Raw genomic sequence first — 24,098 nt, forward strand, 5'->3', positions numbered from 1 at the left:
TTTTTAAATCAAGCACATTAAGGTGTTCCTTTCACAAGTTCTCCTTCATGGAACAGTAATTGGAAGACTAGTCAGGAAGAGTAAAAATAAACATACCCTGCTTCTAAAATGTTACCAAGATTCCACAGCAGGTTCACCAAACTAATCCTTTTACCCAAGCCACTGTCTAAGCAGAAAAGAAAGGCAAGCATATCAAGAGATGGCTTTTCAAATCTTCTAGAGCTTAAACTTTTGAGTGAGTTGTAAAAGAGCAACAGAATCAAATACTGCTATTTTTGAAAATCATTTTGACTCAAAACTACCAAAGAGAAGGCTCAAAATCTTCTAAGTCACAAAGTAAGGACAAACAGGTGAGAAGCCAATAAACCAGAAAAGCGCTATTGGAATTTTGGAATATTATTCCTCTACTGCTGGATAAAGTTCTGTACCTTCAGAAGCCTTAATATCATGTGTACTTGTGTATAAGATAAGAACTAGAACACATTATTACTGAAAGACTGGGCATTGAGAAATAACATATCTGTATAAAACATTCTCAGAGAGGAAGAGTATCAGATGTCTCAGTGTGTATTGAGCAGTAGGTGGGTAAAGAGAGAAAGATGAGAGTCATGCAAATAGCAGAGAAAATCGGATTCCAACTATCTTCAAACCCCATGGGATGAGGTTTCAGAATCCTTGAAGGTATTCAGCATGCTGAAGCTTTCCCAAGTTCCTGGTCTCAATGTACTTTTTGGAATCTCTTCTCTAAGGCAGTACTGTTTTTCAATGTCCCATTGTTGGTGACCAAAAAAAAAAAAAGGCCATGGGGGGAGAAATAAGCAGCAAGATGCACTTCTGGGCCTGAGCTAAGAGCCAACCCAGCAAGCCTGCAGTGGGGAGAAAGAATGTGGGGAGTGGCTGTGGATGGTGTGTTTTTTAAAAGGATACCAACTATTGAAAAAATCACCTTTTCAAAATGATGAACACTAATAATATGGGAACATTTATTTCCGAAGCTGGCTCACATAAAGTTTAGAAATACTATTACGGCAATTTCTATTTACAGATTGCTGCCAATCTTGAGTTTGAAATACCTAATAATCCAAAGCAAATAAAAAAGACTGTGATCAAGAACAGACACTTTAGGTGCAACAATTGTATTTTATTAATAAGATACTAATTCTAAAACAATTAAACCTGCTTCTTGAAGGAGAAAGACCACCTTTCCTTAAATTTCAAAACAATGAGGCATGGTCATAAAATAACAAGACTGGTCTCTTCAGCCCATACTTGTTTTCATGGTTATAAAAACACACAGCTCAAAATCTAGACGAATTCTCTCTGATTATCTCTACTGCTTTTGTTTTAAAAATAAAAATGCCAACTCTGTGTTTCAATTTTTAAAAGTTACATAAAGGTGAACATAAGTATGTGTGGAGCATGAATTAAGCTTCTGGAAAGATATGCCCTCAGCCGCCAAACATATTGAAATGTATGCCCAAAATACTGAACTTTTGAGAGGGACTTAGCACTGGAAACACAGCAGCGTACTTGAGTCAATAGATGACTTGTTCATAATGTGTAATATTGGGTCAACTTACAAACCTGCTTCCCCACGTGTCCAAACTATCACTGGGCATGATCAGTTCTTCTCTGCCATTCAGGTAAATGCTACCTCCTCTGAAAAACCTTCCACGACCACTTGAGGGATAGGCTACCCACTCTTTGAGACATTGCCTTACATTAATTTGTAATCTGTTTGTTTGCTTAATTGCTTGCCCATCCCCCCAGCAACACTCTGGCATGCCTCAGTTGTCTCCTGGGACAATTATGAATGAGCTGTCTCCACTTTCAGCCTTCATAGTGAGTGTCTTGCAGCACCAAACCCAAAACCTGGCACACAGTTCATGTTCCATCAATATTTGCTTCATAAAATCTGTTACACTGAGTTGATGCGTGAAGCAATCCTTGTTCTTTTCCTGCTGAGATGTGAAGGATAAGTTTATCACGGCAACATTATTCATGCTGCAATGAGTCCCTGACCTGAACTCTTAAATTTCTTCAATCTTAATTTCTTCAATTTCTGATCTAAGGGAAATTTACCCATCGTACTTTTAATCTTATCATCATAAATGGAATCATGTACAGATTTTTATGCAGTATGTTATTTCCACTCTACGTTTCAGAAATACATTAAGGTTTTAAATACTGGCTTACTTTCCAAAATGAAAACACAACCATTGACATAACCATGCTAATTCCAAAATATAATTATTCTTCATGCATTTAAAACTTCTTAAATTTATCTTTATCACTCTTTAATTTTTAATTCTCTGTGGAGGGTAAGAACTTTGTAGTGTGCTTTCAAAGGTCTTAAAGTGTGGTCCTTAAGACTTAGGAACTTAAGTCGATCTCAATGTAAAGACAGAGATATGTAGACATATTTCCATATGTGTGTGTATGTATATATATGTATTGACACATTTATAATTTATATATATAGTATACATATAGATATATAGTATATTTATACATAGAGATATCTGTATACCTGTATATATAGATATGCACATACACATACATATGTGTGTGTATCAGTGCATTTATATATATATGTTGCTTTAGTAACACTCATAATTATACAAAATTGAATATACTATGTAGTTTTTGTTCTAAATATAATTATATATAGAAAAAAATAGGCATCAGTGTCATCTCCCACTAGTATAAATAAGTTTCACTACAAAGGGATACTTAAGTAAAATAGCCATATTTATATTGATGTGTCAGAAGCTTTAAAAGGAAGATACAGAAATTAATAATTTGTGGAAATAGAAAATATACCAGCAATTAGCTGATAAAAAAGAAAAGATAAAGACGTTTATGGAAGGATTAATTAAGTAAAATACTCACAGTATTCTTCTGGCAAATGATCTCCTGAAAAAAGAGAAAAGAGAAGAGTAAAGCAAAAGTTAATACAAAATTAATTAATTAAACTAATTAACTGAAATATTCTATGTGGTAAAATTTATATTAACAATTTTATTATTTATCACTAGCAATCAGGGAAGGCAATGGCACCCCACTCCAGTACTCTGGAAAATCCCATGGATGGAGGAGCCTCGTAGGCTGCAGTCCATGGGGTCGCTAAGAGTCGGATACAACTGAGCGACTTCACTTTCACTTTTCACTTTCACTTTTCACTTTCATGCATTGGAGAAGGAAATGGCAACCCACTCCAGTGTTCTTTGCCTGGAGAATCCCAGGGACGGGGGAGCCTGGTGGGCTGCCGTCTATGGGGTCGCACAGAGTCGGACACGACTGAAGTGACTTAGCAGCAATTAGAAATTCAGAATGTGAAGAATAAAAGGTATCAACTAAATTCCTGCATCTGAGTTTACAGTCTGATGAAGGGGACTGCTGCTGCTGCTAGGTCGCTTTAGTCGTGTCCGACTCTGGGTGACCCCACAGACAGCAGCCCATCAGATTTCCCCGCCCCTGGGATTCTCCAGGCAAGAACACTGGAGTGGGTTGCCATTTCCTTCTCCAATGCATGAAAGTGAAAAGTGAAAGTGAAGTTGCTCAGTCGCGTACAACTCTCAATGGCCCCGTGGACTGCAGCCTACCAGGCTCCTCCATCCATGGATTGTCCAGGCAAGAGTACTGGAGTGGGGTGCCATTGCCTTCTCCAGATGAAGGGGACAGGAGTACACAAAAGTATCAACTATGGTTTTAGTAAAACAGCATAAACATGAAAAATCCAAAACCCGAATCTGAAAACCATTTCTGCAGAGTATGTATGTGCAGAATTATCTTATCAGCTACAATCTTTGGGGAAAGAGATTAAAATGAGTTAGCTTTCTCAAAGCACAATCTCAATCATGCCCTGAGAAGGAACCTAGCAGCATGCTTGGAGTAAAACTAGAAATAAAGGGTACTGGCTACTGATCGGGGGGCAAAGTCATATGTAGACAATAAGGACATCTGACAATAACTAGTCATAAATGTTATGTATTGTTCCGTAAGAAGTGAAATATGACAAATACATTGCAGGTTGTGCCCCTATCTTCTAGATTATGAGAAATAAATGCCATCATGGGAATAATGTGGCTGTATCATACCTGGCACATAGAAAGCTCTCGATAAAGCCAGCTATTATTATTCCTAGACTTCAAGATGACTAGAGACATGGAAGAGACAATCTAGAAGAGTCTGTGGAATAAAAGCTTCACTGAGGTTGGGGAACCATGATTTAGAAAAGGGAAATGGGACTGTGTTTTAGAAAAGATGGCATGTGTGTTGCCAGGGAAACAGGAAATGTGAGGCATTTTTGGAGTCTACAGCATGGTCCATCTGGCTAAGACCAGAAGCAGAACCAACCCAGGCGAGGTAAGAGAGGAGCAGAGGAGTGATGCTGGCTGTCATTCATCCCAGGAGACTGGCTGTTATTCATCCCAGGATCGACGTGGGGAACCTAGGAGGGCTTTAGCTTGGAGCAGTAGGTAAGATTTCTGAATGATTAAGGGTAACAGATGAGTAAACAAAAAGAGGAAAGGACTGTGCAGGGTAACTGTGAGACCCATAAAGATGTATATAAAATACTAAAAGAGACCGTTCAATACTCACAATCTTGCTGGCGAAAAAAAGAACACATACACATGTAAAAAGAAACATTATAAGCCTGGTCACACAATCATGTATGCAACCTGTCCTACATCCAAAGAGCGATACAACAGTAAGAGCTGGGGTTTCTGGGGAAAAGAAGATGTCCCTAGGGACTGAAAAAGGCTGAAGATCAGCAGAGAAGGTGGAATTCAAGAGGACAGTCACATCTTCCAAAGACAAAGCAGGGAGGTAGGAATCCAGGCTAGGGAACTAGGAATGCAAAGGCCCGTTTAGGAAACAATAAATATTATTCCTGGGGCTAAAGAAGACAGCTCATTTTGAGAAGTATAGAAGAGAGAAATAAAAGGGTTTCCTTTTATTATTGAAAAGATCTTGAATTCAATCATTAGGCTAAAACAGAAAGTTCATTTTGGCACATACTGATAGTAATAGAAAGTTATTTGGGGCCTAATTGAAGAAAGCCTTGAATGCCAAAATAAAGTACTCTGTTGTGTGGGCACCTGGGCATATGAGAGTAAAAGTGTTGTTTAAGGTGAGTGACAGACATATAAAAGTCTCTGCACACACTGGGACATTGTTTGTAAAAGCAAAGTTTGGGAACAACACAAATGTTCTATCAACTAGAAACTGGCCGACTAAACTATGGTTCCTCGACACGATGGAATACAATGCAGCTGAACAAAAGACAAGAAAGTTCTCTATATGGAAAGATCTCCAAGATACACTGCCTAGTGAACAAAAGGAAAGTACAGAATGATTGCTGCCCTTTGTTTCTACTTATGTGTATAAAAGGGAGAAAAATAAAATCCTAATTTGTCTGCTTCTAAAATCTCTCTGGAAGGATATACAAGAAACCAATAACAGTGGCTGCCAATGAGAGGGGATCCGACTGCCTGGAGGACAAGGATGAGAGGATGACTTTTCAATAATATATCTTTTTGCACTTATAAATGTTTATATTGGGTGAATGCATTACCCAAGAAAGACAAGTAATTAAAAGGTAAACCTTGTAAAAGTTTTAAAAATATGAATTACCATGGTGGTATTTAGTATTGGGTGGGAAAAAGCATTCAGGTAGTTATTGCCAAAGTCGAGGAATGTCTGGACTCTGGACTTGGACAATGGTAGTGCCCTGGGGGATGGAAATCAAGAGACGGATGAGTGATGATGTAGAGGAAAGCTGAAAGTGTCTTTTCCCACAATGTTTCACAGGTAGTTAATGCATCTCTCCACCTTCTCTGCTATACGCGCGTGCGTGTGCGCACACACACACACACACACACACACACACACGGTTCATGAAAAACACAAAGCCAGGATAGTCTAGCTATCCTGGCTCAGACAGTCACAAAGCCAGGAATATAGTATGCAGAGTTTTCCGAACTTGATTTATGGAGCATCTCTCCAGAGTAGCAAACCACACTCTTTCCTAGATCAGCATAGCCTTCTCTCATCCCTCTATGCAAAAAGAAAGAAAAACAACACTCTTCTCTTAATCCTGTACCACACAGCATCCTCTGCATACTGCATAGGAAACCCTCTTCTCTCTTGACTGCCTTCAATGACACCTAACCCCCTAACAGAAGCAGCTGATGTCCTTATTTTTGCCCTCATGACTCCTCATACTGACCTCTATGACTGCACTGGATGTACCACACTGCAATTACCGCTTCATACACTTCTCCCAGTCCTACATCATGAGTTCCTGGGGTGCAAGAGCCATGTTTAGTTCATATTTGTATCCCCACTGATTGCCTAGCAGATTGCAGGGCATATAGTTGGTGCTCAATAAAAGAATGAATACATTAACTAGTTTGTGAATGTAAAAAATACTGGACTCTGAATTAGGATAGATAGGTGTTAAGTCTTGGCTCTGCTCCTGACTGGCTGTGTGTCATCTCACCTCTCTCTAATGTAACACACTAAGAACTGGATAGAGGGATCGTTGGCCCCTTCCGGCGCTATATCCTATCACTTACTTTTGGCAAAGGCCTATCTAAGTCAGCATCATTCTTGTGCCACTGGAAGGAGCGATGTCCTTATGCCCAGCACAGGAGTTACTTGACCATGATTTCTGTTTGGTGCATCAGGCACAGAGATGGAGGTGGTGATGAAGGGAGCTGTGATGAGGGCTGAATGAGCTGAAGGCTCCCATCTGGTTGTCGCCAAAGGAAATAACCACAGTGGTTACTGGCCTACAGCCAGTACGTTATGTCCTCCTGAAGAATTGCTTATTGAAGTAATAACTCTCTTACATGTCTTCTTTGCTTCCATTTCAGGTAATGCATGCATCATAAAAAATTCTAAAACTATATTCAATCAACCTTATAGCCGTCCTACTGAATTCTTATTAACTGCTTGCTCATTTTTATAGAAGCTAAACGGGTACAAATGGTTCTCTTAAAGAAGAATTTACTCACAGCTTACAAAAGGAGGTATCAACTTTAAAGAAAGAAAGGTACTATTTGTGCATTTTAACTCAGTACAAATAAATAGCAAACAAGACCTGAAAACATATCTAACTACTGAGGTGGAATAGTGAATGTTTGCATGTGTGTGTGCTCAGTTGCTTCAGTCGTGTCCAACTTTTTGTGATCCCATGGACTATAGCCCACCAGGCCCCTCTTCCGTGGGATTCTCCAGACAAGAATATGGGAGTGGGTTGCCAGATCCTCCTCCAGGGGATCTTCCTGACCCAGGGATCAAACTCTCATCTCCTGCATCTCCTGCACTACAGGTGGATTCTTTACTGCTGAGCCACCGGGGAAGCCCCAGTGAATATTTAATTTGTGCTAAATCCATTGAAGAGGAATAAAAAGGAGGAAGGGGAATAAATTTAACAGGCAACTGCAATACTTCACATCACTCAGTGGAAATGTCTTATCTACAGAGCCTAAAAAATGAAAAATAAAAATCAACATAAACTCCAGTTCTTTAACAGTGAACTGTTTCTGAAGATGCATCACCCCACTGCAACTTCGTTCTTGCCTAAAGTTTTTCAGTTCAGTTCAGTTAACTGCTCAGTCGTATCTGACTCTTTGAGACCCCATGAATTGCAGCACTTCAGGCCTCCCTGTTGGAGAAGGCAATGGCACCCCACTCCAGTACTCTTGCCTGGAAAATCCCATGGACAGAGGAGCCTGGTAGGCTGCAGTCCATGGGGTCGCTAAGAGTTGGACACGACTGAGCGACTTCACTTTGACTTTTCACTTTCATGCATTGGAGAAGGAAATGGCAACCCACTCGAGTATTCTTGCCTAGAGAATCCCAGGGATGGGGGAGCCTGGTGGGCTGCCATCTCTGGGGTCGCCCAGAGTCAGACACGACTGAAGCGACTTAGCAGCAGCAGCAGCAGCAGCAGGCCTCCCTGTCCATCACCAACTCCCGGAGTTCATTCAAACTCACGTCCATTGAGTCGGTGATGCCATCCAGCCATCTCATCCTCTGTCATCCCCTTTTCCTCCTGCCCCCAATCTCTCCCAGCATCAGAGTCTTTTCTGATGAGTCAACTCTTCACATGAGGTGGCCAAAGTATTGGAGTTTCAGCTTTAGCATCATTCCCTCCAAAGAAATCCCAGGGCTGATCTCCTTCAGAATGGACTGGTTGGATCTCCTTGCAGTCCAAGGGACTCTCAAGAGTCTTCTCCAACACCACAGTTTAAAAGCATCAATTCTTCAGTGCTCAGCTTTCTTCACAGTCCAACTCTCACATCCACACACAACTACTGGAAAACCATAGCCTTGACTAGACAGACCTTTGTTGGCAAAGTAATGTCTCTGTTTTTGAATATGCTATCTAGGTTGGTCATAACTTTCCTGCCAAGGAGTAAGCCTAAAGTCTTTAGGGGACCTTTAATCAGTGTACTCTCTGGCTGTACCAAAACATCCTCAAATGTTTTCTCCAGGATGCTTTGATAACCAACCCAGGAAGCAAGGCCAACGAGACAATCTAGCCAGATAATCTAGCATAGGTCTCAATCCAAAGGAAGACAAAGACAACTTTTGAGAGCTACTTGGGACAACGTAACATTGTAGAGGTCATCGTAAGGATAAATAAATGTGCAGAGTCTCCAAAATTGGAAAGTTTCTCTGCCTAACATTTAAGTAATTACAGCCAGGGGAAGGAAGTGGGAACAGCTGGTGTGAGGTTGCCAAACTAAATGGACACAGGGTGGAAGAAACAGAGTTAGCAACCAGGATCTTCTTCCTGAAAGAAAAGAAAGGCACAAGCTGGTGGTTTTTGGCTAGCAAAAAAGACCAGTGACCTTCAAGGTCTTCTCTTCTGAGATCTCTTTCTGTCCCAATGGAATGTGGCAAGTTTTCCACTAAAGTTGGGAAAAAAAGGAATCTTTCTTGTACTCCCCAGCTCCATCTTATTACCTAATTTTGATGCCTCAAAGCTAAACAAAGATATGTCATATGGGCTGCGGTGAACACCATGAGCCTCACTGAGAAGATGGGGCTCATATTTACCCTCTACATGCTGAGTCGGCTTAGGAAGAACACTCCAACACAGGTGTCACACAACTGGTTCATCTTTAAAGTCGGGGAACCAAGCACACTTGTGTTTATATGCTTACATAAAAGCTCAAGTTAAAAAAAAAACTCAGTCTAACAAAAAACTGGAAAATCATATTTTTAACAGACATATGAAATCTGTGGACAGACATGTAGGAAAATATACCTGATGACAAGTCCAAGAATATGGGGCTTGTCTTGCTCTGATGCTTAACTGTGTGTGTAACTCTAAATCATCTCTGTGGATTTAGTTCTCATGTGTGAAGAAAGTATTCCATCTGCTCAATCTGCATAGTAACGACACTTCCCACCTCACTGGGTCATGTTTAAAGACCAAATGAAATAAATTTATGAGAGACCTTTAAGCATTTAAAGTCGTATGCAACATGAGGTATTAATACTATCAAAGCAGACAACCCCAACTCAATTCCTATGTTATCGAATACAGAGGCATCTTACACCTGCATTGTTTATGATCCTGGGAAGGAACATATCGGGATTATGGAGAAGACATATGAGCAACTGCTAATAAAAAAACACCTGTACCCAAAATCAGGTTTAATGATACCCAAACTTGAAAATAATCCTAAAAGAAATTCTAGACTTTCTTCTCCTCCTCTATTAATTTTGTTTCATGTTAAAAAATATATCTTAGTGGGAAAACCCTACTGCAAGTTGATACGTATCTTTAAACAGGTGTAAGATGCTGAAAAGTGATGTTTTATACATACAGTGCTTGAAAGAGCTTCTTAACACAAACTTCTTTTAATATGCTGTTATTATTATAATCAACTTCCTCTTCTTTGTCACCATCGCTTCTTTCAGCAAGGCTTCAGTTCAGTTCAGTTCAGTCGCTCAGTCGTGTCCGACTCTTTGTGACCCCATAAATCACAGCACACCAGGCCTCCCTGTCCATCACAAACTCCCAGAGTTCACTCAGACTCAAGTCCATCGAGTCAGCAATGCCATCCAGCCATCTCATCCTCTGGCGTCCCCTTCTCCTCCTGCCCTCAATCCCTCCCAGCATCAGGGTCTTTTCCAATGAGTCAACTCCTCACATGAGGTGGCCAAAGTACTGGAGTTTCAGCTTCAGCATCATTCTCTCCAAAGAAATCCCAGGGCTGATCTCCTTCAGAATGGACTGGTTGGATCTTCTTGCAGTCCAAGGGACTCTCAAGAGTCTTCTCCAACACCACAGTTCAAAAGCATCAATTCTTCGGCACTCAGCCTTCTTCACAGTCCAACTCTCACATCCATACATGACCACTGGAAAAACCATAGCCTTGACTAGACGGACCTTTGTTGGCAAAGTAATGTCTCTGCTTTTGAATATGCTATCTAGGTTGGTCATAACTTTCCTTCCAAGGAGTAAGTGTCTTTTAATTTCATGGCTGCAGTCACCATCTGCAGTGATTTTGGAGCCCAGAAAAATAAAGTCTGACACTGTTTCCACTGTTTCTCCATCTATTTCCCATGAAGTGGTGGGACCGGATGCCATGATCTTCGTTTTCTGAATGTTGAGCTTTAGGCCAGCATTTTCACTCTCCACTTTCACTTTCATCAAGAGGCTTTTTAGTTCCTCTTCACTTTCTGCCATAAGGGTGGTGTCATCTGCATATCTGAGGTTATTGATATTTCTCCCGGCAATCTTGATTCCAGCTTGTGCTTCTTCCAGTCCAGCGTTTCTCATGATGTACTCTGCATAGAAGTTAAATAAACAGGGTGACAATATACAGCCTTGACGTACTCCTTTTCCTATTTGGAACCAGTCTGTTGTTCCAAGTACAGTTCTTTTTTTTTTTTTTTTCCCAAGTACAGTTCTAACTGTTGCTTCCTGACCTGCATACAAATTTCTCAAGAGGCAGGTCAGATGGTCTGGTATTCCCATCTCTTCCAGAATTTTCCACAGTTTATTGTGATCCACACAGTCAAAGGCTTTGGCACAGTCAATAAAGCAGAAATAGATGTTTTTCTGGAACTCTCTTGCTTTTTCGATGATCCAGCGGATGTTGGCAATTTGATCTCTGGTTCCTCTGCCTTTTCTAAAACCAGCTTGAACATCAGGAAGTTCACGGTTCATGTATTGCTGAAGTCTGGCTTGGAGAATTTTGAGCATCACTTAACTAGCATGTGAGATGAGTGCAATTGTGTGGTAGTTTGAGCATTCTTTGGCATTGCCTTTCTTTGGGATTGAAATGAAAACTGACCTTTTCCAGTCCTGTGGCCACTGCTGAGTTTTCCAAATTTGCTGGCATATTGAGTGCAGCACTTTCACAGCATCATCTTTCAGGCTTAATTAGACCTTATTATTCAAGTACAGGTATTTCTTTTTTAAAAAACTGTATTATTGAAAAGTTACAGATATAATGAATTCTAGCATGGTAAATTATACTTTACACATAGATTTTAGTAAAACTTTCAAGGATGCATTTTTAAAGGACTCAAATAGGATGGTGGATTGCAGTGCCACAAAGATTAACTTCCAGAGAAAGAAGCACTTATTTATAATGAACAAACAGGTCTAGAATTCAGCTGGGTGGGAGGTGGGAGGCTTTCAGACTCACACCCTCTGTGTGCAGAGGTATTCCTTCTTGCTTTTTAAGGTATTCAAATTCATAAGCCTGTGATGAAAATCTCTACAAATGAAGAGAACACACTCAGAGATGTGATGACATTCTCCATTCACTGCGTAGCATAGATTTCCTTCTCCTTTGGATGAGATCGCAATAAGATGCTAGACACAATGAGATGGGGGAGGGTAAAGGAGGTTAGGAAGGAAAGCAAGGGCATCCTTTGTCCAGTATACACATAATTCCTTTGAAGATGTAATCTTGTTACCTGACATCAAAGAAAACTGGATTTTCCAGTCACAAGCCCTTTCATAAACCTCAGAGATACAACAACTGGAAATCCACTCCTGCTAAAGAAATCTTCATCTAGTTTGTCAGTTCAAGATCTTGAGAGAAAATCTTCATAAAGCAGTGCTCACGGGTATTTATTTATCTATTTCTCCCCAAAATTACTTCCCTTTCCCCCTACTTTGACATGGAATTACATAGCTCAGAGGAAAGTTAGATCATTTCTAAAATAAGTAAAATAAAAGAACTAGAACTTTTTTCTCTCAATAGAAAATATTTTTTCCAGGAAATATTAAGAAGGATATGTGATGATTATATTGGACAGAGGAGATACAGAGGGCCATGGTTTACAAATCAATGGCCAGTTATTAAGTTAGTAAGAGACTTAAGAAAATGTCCAGGAGCAGCACTGTTCTGTGAAGCACTGCCAATATTTCTGGTTCACCAATCATTAGACTACTTTATAGAATCATATTCTCAAATGACTTTTTTTCCCTAACGTTTACCATCTACTTTGTACCACTAAGGTAAGTGCTACTTTAGAGTGCTGAAAAGAAAGTAGTAAAAATTCATTATTAAACTAAGAAAATTATAAACCTTTGGGAAAATACAAATATTAATTTCATACTCAATTCAATCTAAAACTAAATTCATCTTAGTTCTTTATCTTGGTAAAAAAGGTAAAACTAAGAAAAGGAAGTAGTGGTGTAAGAGGAAAAAAAAGTTTTTTGAGTTTAAGAACACTCTAGAATCTGATCTAATTTGCCAAATACATGTGAAAATTCAACTTAAATTCAAGGTTGTTGTTTAGTCACCAGGTCGTGTCCGACTCTTTTGCCATCCCGTGAACTGTAGCCTGTCTGGCTCCTTGGTTCATGAGATTTCCCAGGCAAAAACACAGGAGTGGGTTAGCATTTCCTCCAGGAGCTCTTCCTGACCCAGGGATCGAACCTGAATCTCCTGCACTGTTGACAGATTCTTTACCACTGAGCCACCAGGGAAGCCCTAAGTTCAAGGTATTTATAACAAAATTCCTTCGATCTCCTCAACAAATTACTAGAAACTAGTATTGGGCTGGCCAGAAAGTTCATTCAGGCTTTCCCATAAGATAGTATGAAAAAACCTGAATGAACTTGCTGGCTAGCCCAATATAATCATCAAAATTCACAGCATTGATATCACTGCCTGGTCTTCTAAAAACTATAACCATTTGTTTCAAGTGGAAATGAATATTATCAGCAAAATGGACTCAATATCCAATTTCTCACATACAAACTCCAATGGAGATTGAGTCCCTCTGTACCTACAGATAAACATCATGGGTCTAAGTACCATGCAACTGTTTGATTGAGCAACTACGATTGTCCCCAAGGTTCATCCATGTAGTAGCATGTGGCAGAATTTCCTTCCTTTTTAAGGCTGAATATACCACATTTCATTTTATCCATTCATCTACTGATGGACATTCAGGCTCCTTCCATATTTGGCTATTTTAAGTAATGCTGTTATGAACACGGGTGCATAAATATCTCTTTGAGATCATGCTTTCAATGCTCTGAGGTATATATATCCAAAGTGCAATTGCAGGGTCATATGAAAAAATTGCCATATTGTTAAAAATTGATGATTTTTAAAGGGGTAATTTAGTGATAATGTTACATATTTTGGTTTGTGCACCCACAGTTTCATGTTAGTCAGATCCCGATCTAGAAAATACTAGTTGCATTGAGGCAGAGGAAGAGTTTCAGCCACCAAATATGTAAGTAATATATTCAATGAGATGACAAAGGATTAAGCCTGTGGATAGATTGCTGTAAAGAGCAGTTTATGAAACCAAATCCCACCTGGAAAGTGACATTTCAAGCAATGGTTACAGAGGAAAACACAACTAAATTTCTTGAATAAGGAATGATCTCACATAATCATTATGTTTCAACATAAGCTGTGTCACCACTAACTGGTATGCATATCAATCTCTAGACAGACATTTATTCTGCAATGGATAAAATGGGAATAAAGCCTATCTTAGTGCAGAAAGAATAATTCCAAATGCATGTGAGGCCTTCTAACCACAGTCAGAACATTAGAAAAAAATATTTGAAATTCAAATGACCAAAATATATTTAAGTTATCCTAAAGGATACATAGGGGCTTCCCTGGTGGCTCAGAGGTTAAAGCATCTGCCTCCAATGTGGGAAACCCAGGTTCAATCCCTGGGTTGGGAAGATCCCCTGGAGAAGGAAATGGCAACCCACTCCAGTACTCTTGCCTGGAGAATCCGATGGACAGAGGAGCCTGGTAAGCTACAGTCCATGGGGTCACAAAGAGTCGGACACGACTGAGAGACTTCAAAAGATACAGAAAGTAACAGACTATGACAATTTTTTTCATTAAAAACATTAGTTATGAAATATTTAAAGAATATCAAACTTAGTTTTACACTCCTTTAGCATAGCAAAGAAAACCACCAACACAAGAAAAAGGCAATCTAATAAATGGGAAAAGATAATTGCAAATATATCTAATAAGAGCTTAACATCCAAAATATGTAAAGAACACATACAACTCAATTTTTAAAAAATCAGTTAAAAATGGACAGGAGATCTGAATAGACATTTTTAAAAAGAAGACATACACTTTTCAACAGGTATATAGAAGACGCTCAACATCACTAATTATCAGGCAAAGAAATCAAAACCACAATGAGATATCATCTCACATTTGTCAGAATGGCTATTATAAAAAGACATCAAACTGTTGTCAAGAATATGGAGAAAAGGGAACCCTCATGCATTGTTGGCAGGAATGTAAATTGGTGCAATCTCTGTGGAAACAGTATAAAGGTTCCTCAAAAAATTAAAAATAGAACTATCATTTTGTTGTTGTTCAGTCATCCAGTAGTATCTGACTCTTCACGACCCCATGGACTGCAGCATGCCAGGCTTCCCTGTCCCTCACCATCTCCCAGAATTTGCCCAAGTTCATGTTCGTTTCATCAGTAATACCGTCCAACCATCTCATCCTCTGATGCACTCCTCTCCTTCTGCTGTCAATGTTTCCCAGCATCAGGGACTTATCCAATGAGTCATCTGTTCGCATCAGATAACCAAAATATTGGAGCTTCAGCTTCAGCGTCAGTCCTTTCAGTGAATATTCAGGGTTGATCTCCCTTTAGATTGACTGGTTGGATCTCCTTGCTGTCCAAGGGACTTTCAGGAGTCTTCTTCAGCACCACAGTTTGAAGGCATCAATTCTGTGGTGTTCTGCCTTCTTTACAGTCCAGCTCTCACAACTGTATGTGACCACTGGGAAAACCATAGCCTTGACTATACAGACCTTTGTCATATACGATATGATCTAGCAAATGCACTTCTGAGTGTTTATTTAAAGAAAATGAAAACACTGACTTGAAGAGATATATGCACCCCCATTCACTGCAGCATTGTTTACACTAGCCAAGACATATAAGCAACCTAGATGTCTATCAATAGATGAATAGATAAAGATGTGCTACATACACACACAAACACGCACACAGGAATACTACTCAGCCATAAAAAGAATGAAATCGTGCCGTTTGCAACAACATAAATGGAACCAGAGAATATTTATGTTGAGTGAAGCAGTCAGACAGATAAAGACAACCTCCATATGATGTCACTTATATGTAGAATTAACAAACAAAAGAGGCAAACAAAATAAAATGGAAATAGACTCATAGATACAGAGAACTATAGTTGCTAAAGGGGAGGGATCTGTGAAGATAAGGAAAATTGGTGGAGGGGATAAAGTGGTACAAGTTTCCAATTATAAAATAAGTAAGTCATGCGGATATAGTATATAGCATAGGGAATAACAGGAATAAAGTACTTTGGCCACCTGACGCAAGGAGTCAACTCACTGAAAAAGGCCCTGACGCTGGGAAAGATTGAGGGGAGGAGGAGAAGCGGGGGGACAGAGGATGAGATGGTTGGATGGCATCACCGACTCAGTGGATATGAGTTTGAGCAAACTCTGGAAGATAGTGAAGGCCAGGGAAGCCTGGCATGCTGCAGTCCATGGGGTCACAAACAGTAAGACACGACTTAGTGACTGAACAACAACACAGGGAATAATATGGTCAATGACACTGTAATGTACTGTATACAGAGAAATGGTAGCTATACTTGTGGTGATCATTACTATGTTATACACTTGAAATTAATACAATATTGTAAGTTGATTATACTTCAATTTAAAAAATTAACAAAATTTTTCACACACCCATGGATATAACCATCCAGACTTAGAAATGCAATGTATATATAGTTGAAGACTCCTTAATTCTATTCCACCTATCCTTCAGAGAAGTATTCATAATTTATTTATAATTCTCATATATACTTCTAACCTTTATTACATAAATGTATAAAGAGCATTGTCTTGCACGTGATTGCATTTTGTACAGATGGCATCATACTGTACTCATGCTTCTATACTTTGTTTTTTTCTCTTAACATTGTTTTTGAGATATACTAATAGTGGTACAGAAAGCTCTAGTAAATTCAATTTTAAGTGCTCTAAATATTCCATTAAATGACTAAACCAGAAAGTATTTATATTCATTCTTCTGTTGATAGATATTTACCAATTTCTGTGATGGGAGGATTACCACAAACAATGTTAACATAAGCTTTCTTGATTATATCACCTTATGCAAGCTAAAGACTTCTTTAAACAGAAATGATCTTTATTTTTCTCAAAAAATAAAAGAATCAGAACTTAACATTACAGATCAGTGCATTTTAAGAAAACTATCACAACTTACATATTTGAAAGAGTTAAATGAAAATGACAAACTGAGTAAGAAAATCTTTCTGTAACTTTCAAAAGTAAATTTAAAATGAAATTTTAGAGGATTTGATATGATTAATCTATTTTGAGTAATTTCCCTGTGTATCCAAACGTGCCTTTATTTAAGATTTTTTATTACTTTATTTTAAAAATTTTTATGAGGCATAATTGACATATAGCATTATATTAGTTTCAGGTGGGCCATATAATGGTTTGATATTTGTATACACTGCAAAATAATCATTTCAATACATATAGTTAACATCTGTCACTATAGATACTTACAAAATTGTTTTATCTTATAAGAACTTTTAAGGGCTACTTTCAAAAAATATTTTTTAAAAGAGAAAGAGATTAGTTGAGACTACTAATCTGGGCAGAAGAAATATCAGTGGAACTATAAATATTCCATTAAATGACTATACCAGAAAGTATTCATATTCATTCTTCTGTTGATGGATATTTACCAATTTCTCTGGGGGAGGGATTATCACAAACAAAGTTAACATAAACTTCCTTCATTATATCTCCATATGCAAGCCAAAGATGTTTTTTTTTTAACAGCACACATCTAGAGACAGAACTGCTGACTCTTGGTGATAAACTCAGTTGATGTTATAAGCTATTGCCAAACTGATCTTCAAAAGGTAGTGCCAACATACTCTTCTACCAGCAATGCATACATTCCCATACTTCACAGCCCTGCCATTGGTATAATAAGGGCTTTTAATTGTTGACTATCTGATAGTGTGAATGATATTTCCTTGTTTTGTTTTGCTTTGCTTTTATATGAAGCATTATTTAAAAGTGAGTGGGGAGTGATCTAGGGAAAAGAGAGGGAGCTAAATAAGGGAGAAGGAGAAGGAGTCAAGATTTATAGCTGAGAGGTATTGTTATAAAGGAATTTCTTTTTGTTTTTGTCTTCATTTATTTTTTACCTTTCTATTTTATATTGGGGTACAGTTGATTAGTGATAGTTTCAGGTGTGCAGCAAAGTGATTGAATTATACATATCTATTCTTTTTCTGCTCAATATTATGTAACAACTTAAACAGGAAAAGAATTAATAAATGAATTTCTGATGGGAGAAGAAATGGTTCATTAAAACAACTTCCTCACTCTACACAACAGCCATTCATTTCTCCCAAGCTCTTTCTGATGACAGATGGATTCCATGCTATTTGTCCCACAGCCTATCAGCCAATGGTTCCAGACCTACAGTCCCATTTACTGAGAGACCCCAAATAAAGATCTGATCATTTCTATAATGTACCAAATAAATCAGAAAACAATTGTTACAGCAGTTTCTGATTTTCAAACAAACGTAAACCTCAGCAGAGTCTCATTAATAGGCACATAAGATGTTTTCATGTTATCTATTTAAAGAAAATTGTGTTATTACTTTAAATAAGTTTTTTCCTATTTGCTAAGGAAAAAATATCTATCAACTTCCCTTTCTCAAAGGGGAATGATGATCTTTCTGAAAAAAAAAAAAATTTCATTCTTGCTACAGTGAGAGAGTACTTATAATTTAAAACTGATACAAATTCTATTGCAAATACATGATCTGATTAGAGTCTAAATATCCTTTCATTTGCATACTGAGACATAGATTTTTAAGTACTTGTATGGTTCCTATCTATCAGGAGCTTAAACTTAAAAAAAAAAAAAAACTTTCCTGTGATTTCTTCCTAAGAATTTCCTGCCAAAGAGAAACAGTTCTTTTCAACAAGAACAGTAGATGGAAATAAAACTGGTGCAGGTGTACTTTCTAGATGTCCAAAGAACCAATTTGAGTGAAGCTAGATATGCAACAAGAATAGCATTCTCATTCTGTCTTGCCCTGTGAAAATAGGGAGATACTTCATTTATTTACCTAATCCATATATAAATACATTATTTATAAATATCTCTTATTTTGCCAATTTCACAGCAGCTTTCCTTTCTGTTGCTAGATAGTAGGGATAACAATTTCACTTATAACTACCTGCAACAGAAATAATTTTTAAAAATTAAACACACACACACACACACACACACACAGACCTTCCTCAGCAGCAGAACCCAAGGAACCCAGGGCTCAGAGGAGGTTGTTAGACTCAAGGAAAACACTTTCTACCCTAGAATTTTGTACTTTGCAACCAGATACTTGGGCCAGGTACAAACTAAATAAGAAAATAACAAAAGCTTACATTTAATGGAAGGAGGAAGACAAAAGAAGGGATGGATGTTACATGAGACAACTCAGGACGTATGGCTGATGGGTTTTTCTAAATGAACGCACTTAAGAATGTCTGCTATCCTTCTTTTTTTTTTTTCTCTCTTTTTTTAAAATTTTATTTTATTTTTAAACTTTACAATATTGTATTAGTTTTGCCAAATATCGAAATGAATCCACCACAGGTATACATGTGTTCCCCATCCTGAACCCTCCTCCCACCTCCCTCCCCATACCATCCCTCTGGGTCATCCCAGTGCACCAGCCCCAAGCATCCAGTATTGTGCATCGAACCTGGACTGGCAACTCATTCCATATATGATATTATACGTATTTCAATGCCATTCTCCCAAATCATCCCACCCTCTCCCTCTCCCACAGAGTCCAAAAGACTGTTCTATACATCTGTGTCTCTTTTGCTATCTCGTACACAGGGTTATTGTTACCATCTTTTTAAATTCCATATATATGCGTTAGTATACTGTATTGGTGTTTTTCTTTCTGGCTTACTTCACTCTGTATAATAGGCTCCAGTTTAATCCACCTCATTAGAACTGATTCAAATGTATTCTTTTTAATGGCTGAGTAATAGTCCATTGTGTATATGTACCACGGCTTTCTTATCCATTCATCTGTTGATGGACATCTAGGTTGCTTCCATGTCCTGGCTATTATAAACAGTGCTGCGATGAACATTGGGGTACACATGTCTCTTTCAATTCTGGTTTCCTCAGGATGTATGCCCAGCAAAGTATAACTTTCCAAAACTGGACCAGGAAGAAATAGAAAATCTTAACAGACCCATCACAAGCACGGAAATTGAAAGTGTAATCAGAAATCTTCCAGCAAACAAAAGCCCAGGTCCAGACAGCTTCACAGCTGAATTCTACCAAAAATTTAAAGAGCTAACACCTATCCTACTCAAACTCTTCCAGAAAATTGCAGAGGAAGGTAAACTTTCAAACTCATTCTATGAGGCCACCATCACCCTAATACCAAAACCTGACAAAGATCCCACAAAAAAAGAAAACTACAGGCCAATATCACTGATGAACATAGATGCAAAAATTCTTAACAAAATTCTAGCAATCAGAATCCAACAACACATTAAAAAGATCATACACCATGACCAAGTGGGCTTTATCCCAGGGATGCAAGGATTCTTCAATATCCACAAATCAATCAATGTAATACACCACACTAACAAATTGAAAAATAAAAACCATATGATTATCTCAATAGATGCAGAGAAAGCCTTTGACAAAATTCAACATCCATTTATGATAAAAACTCTCCGGAAAGAAGGAATAGAAGGAACACACCTCAACATAATAAAAGCTATATATGACAAACCCACAGCAAACATTATCCTCAATGGTGAAAAATTGAAAGCATTTCCTCTAAAGTCAGGAACAAGACAAGGGTGCCCACTTTCACCATTACTATTCAACATAGTTTTGGAAGTTTTGGCCACAGCAATCAGAGCAGAAAAAGAAATAAAAGGAATCCAAATTGGAAAAGAAGAAGTAAAACTCTCACTATTTGCAGATGACATGATCCTCTACATAGAAAACCCTAAAGACTCCACCAGAAAACTACTAGAACTAATCAATGATTATAGTAAAGTTGCAGGATATAAAATCAACACACAGAAATCCCTTGCATTCCTATACGCTAATAATGAGAAAACAGAAAGAGAACTTAAGGAAACAATTCCATTCACCGTTGCAACGGAAAGAATAAAATACTTAGGAATATATTTACCTAAAGAAACTAAAGACCTATATACAGAAAACTATAAAACACTGGTGAAAGAAATCAAAAAGGACACTAATAGAGGGAGAAATATACCATGTTCACAGATTGGAAGAATCAATATAGTGAAAATGAGTATACTACCCAAAGCAATTTATAGAGTCAATGCAATCCCTATCAAGCTACCAACGGTATTCTTCACAGAGCTAGAACAAATAATTTACAATTTGTATGGAAATTCAAAAAACCTCGAATAGCCAAAGCAATCTTGAGAAAGAAGAATGGAACTGGAGGAATCAACCTACCTGACTTCAGGCTCTACTACAAAGCCACAGTCATCAAGACAGTATGGTACTGGCACAAAGACAGAAATATAGATCAATGGAACAAAATAGAAAGCCCAGAGATAAATCCATGCACATATGGACACCTTATCTTTGACAAAGGAGGCAAGAATATACAATGGATTAAAGACAATCTCTTTAACAAGTGGTGCTGGGAAAACTGGTCAACCACTTGTAAAAGAATGAAACTAGAGCACTTTCTAACACCATACACAAAAATAAACTCAAATGGATTAAAGATCTAAATGTAAGACCAGAAACTATAAAACTCCTAGAGGAGAACATAGGCAAAATACTCTCCGACACATCACAGCAGGATCCTCTATGACCCACCTCCCAGAATATTGGAAATAAAAGCAAAAATAAACAAATGGGACCTAATTAAACTTAAAAGCTTCTGCACAACAAAGGAAACTATAAGCAAGGTGAAAAGACAGCCTTCAGAATGGGAGAAAATTATAGCAAATGAAGCAACTGACAAACAACTAATCTCAAAAATATATAAGCAACTTCTACAGCTCAATTCCAGAAAAATAAATGACCCAATCAAAAAATGGGCCAAAGAACTAAATAGACATTTCTCCAAAGAAGACATACAGATAGCTAACAAACACATGAAAAGATGCTCAACATCACTCATTATAAGAGAAATGCAAATCAAAACCACTATGAGGTACCATTTCATGCCAGTCAGAATGGCTGCGATCCAAAAGTCTACAAGCAATAAATGCTGGAGAGGGTGTGGAGAAAAGGGAACCCTCTTACACTGTTGGTGGGAATGCAAACTAGTACAGCCACTATGGAGAACAGTGTGGAGATTCCTTAAAAAATCTGGAAATAGTCTGCTATCCTTCTAACCAGAAGTAATTGGAGTCAAGTTTAGTGGTCAAGGGGGCCAGACTTTGGACTCAGGCAGACCTGGACCCAAATTTTCTACATCACCTTGGGCAAATGATTGATGTCAGAATCTCAGTTTGCAATCCTATAATTTGGTGATGGTATATACACCTCAAAACTCAGGAGACACAGGTTCAATCCCTGGGTCGGGGAGATTCCCTGTAGGAGAGCATGGCAACCTACTCCAGTATTTTTGCCTGGAGAATCCCATGGACAGAGGAGCCTGGTGGGCTACAGTCCATAAGGTTGCACCAAGTCAGACACGATGAAGTGACTTAGTGCACACATGCATATACCTCAAAGTGATGTTTTAAGAATTAATCCGGTCCCATCACTTCATGGCTAATAGAAGGGGAAAAAGTGGAAGCAGTGACAGATTTTATTTTCTTGGGCTCCAAAATCACTGCAGATGGTGACTGCAACCATGAAATTAAAAGACGCTTGCTTGCTCCTTGGAAGGAAAGCTATGATAAACCTAGACAGCATATTAAAAAGCAAAGACATCACTTTGCTGACAAAGGTCCGTCTAGTCAAAGCTATGGTTTTCGAGTAGTCATTCATGTATGGATGTGAGAGTTGGACCACAAAGAAGGGTAAGCACCAAGGAACTGATGCTTTTGAATTTTGGTGCTGGAGAAGACTCCTAAGTCCCTTGGATAGCAAGGAGATCAAACTAGTCGATCCTAAAGGAAATCAATCCTGGGGGACTGATTCTAAAGATGAAACTCCAATACTTTGGCCACCTGATGAGAACTGACTCATTGGAAAAGACAGTGCTGTTGGGTAAGACTGAATGTAAAAGGAGAAGAGGGCAAAAGATGATGAGATGGTTGAATGTCATCACTGACTCAACGGACATGAGTTTGAGCCAACTCTGGGAGATGGTAAAGGACAGGGAAGCCAGGCGTGCTGCAGTCCATGGGGTCACAAAAAATTGAACGTGACTTAGCAACTGAATAGCAATACAATAACAAAAGGGCTTAGTACCTAGCACATAGTAAGTGCTCAATAAAAAACAGCAATTATGTATTGTACACAAGAAATGAGCATATTTTAGATAGACAAGCCTCTTTAAAGAACTATTTTATTCAAATACCAATAACACTTTTATACAAAGGCTGGCTGAAAGCAATTAAATAAATCAGTTTATTTGTCCCACACAAAGTTCTGATAAGATTAGCTTTATCTCTTTCTCTCAAAGGTAATTTTAAAAAATTTCCCTAGGAAATAATGGGCATAAAATTAAATCACCAGATACCAGTACAATAAGGATAAAAATACTGTAGAGTGAAAAATGTCCAACACAACACTGCCTGCTTAAAATGAATTTACTGCAAAGAAAATAGAACACAAAGAATAAAATAACCTCTTCATCAACTTGCTAATATAGGTTTCAGTTCAGTTCAGTTCAGTCGCTCAATCATGTCCGACTCTTCGTAACCCCATGAATAGCAGCATGCCAGGCCTGTCCATCACCAACTCCCCAAGTTCACCCAAACCCATGTCCATTGAGTCGGTGATGCCATCCAACCATCTCATCCTCTCTCACCCCCTTCTCCTCCTGCCCTCAATCTTTCCCAGCATCAGAGTCTTTTCCAATGAGTCAGCTCTTCACATCAGGTGGCCAAAGTACTGGAGTTTCAGCTTCAACATCAGTCCTTCCAATGAACACCCAGGACTGATCTCCTTTAGGATGGACTGGTTGATTTCCTTGCAGTCCAAGGGACTCTCAAGAGTCTTCTCCAACACCACAGTTCAAAAGCATCAATTCTTCAGTGCTCAGCTTTCTTTATAGTCCAACTCTCACATCCATACATGACTACCGGAAAAACCATAGCCCTGACTAGATGGACCTTTGTTGGCAAAGTAATGTCTCTGCTTTTTAATATGCTGTCTAAGTTAGTCATAACTTTCCTTCCAAGGAGTAAGCGTCTTTTAATTTCATGGCTGCAATCACTATCTGCAGTGATTTTGGAGCCCCTAAAAATAAAGTCAGCCTCTGTTTCCCCATCTATTTGCCATGAAGTGATGGGACCAGATGCCATGATCTTCATTTTCTGAATGTTGAGC

General features: G+C 38.5%; 1 protein-coding gene across 1 annotated transcript in view; it reads right to left on the reverse strand.

Annotated features, from left to right (window-relative positions):
* The window catches only part of MAP3K5 (mitogen-activated protein kinase kinase kinase 5), a 231,858-nt gene that overhangs the window by 142,309 nt on the left and 65,451 nt on the right, over positions 1-24,098 (reverse strand). The window contains exon 3 of the mRNA XM_086318002.1: positions 2,893-2,916. Within this exon, the coding sequence (XP_086174128.1) occupies positions 2,893-2,916 (24 nt within the window). The remainder of the gene's footprint in view (positions 1-2,892; positions 2,917-24,098) is intronic.

Source organism: Bos grunniens, chromosome 9 (assembly GCF_055505025.1).
Source record: "Bos grunniens cultivar Pamir isolate PY7600 chromosome 9, Bosgru_T2T1.0, whole genome shotgun sequence".
Taxonomy (NCBI): Eukaryota; Metazoa; Chordata; class Mammalia; order Artiodactyla; family Bovidae; genus Bos; species Bos grunniens.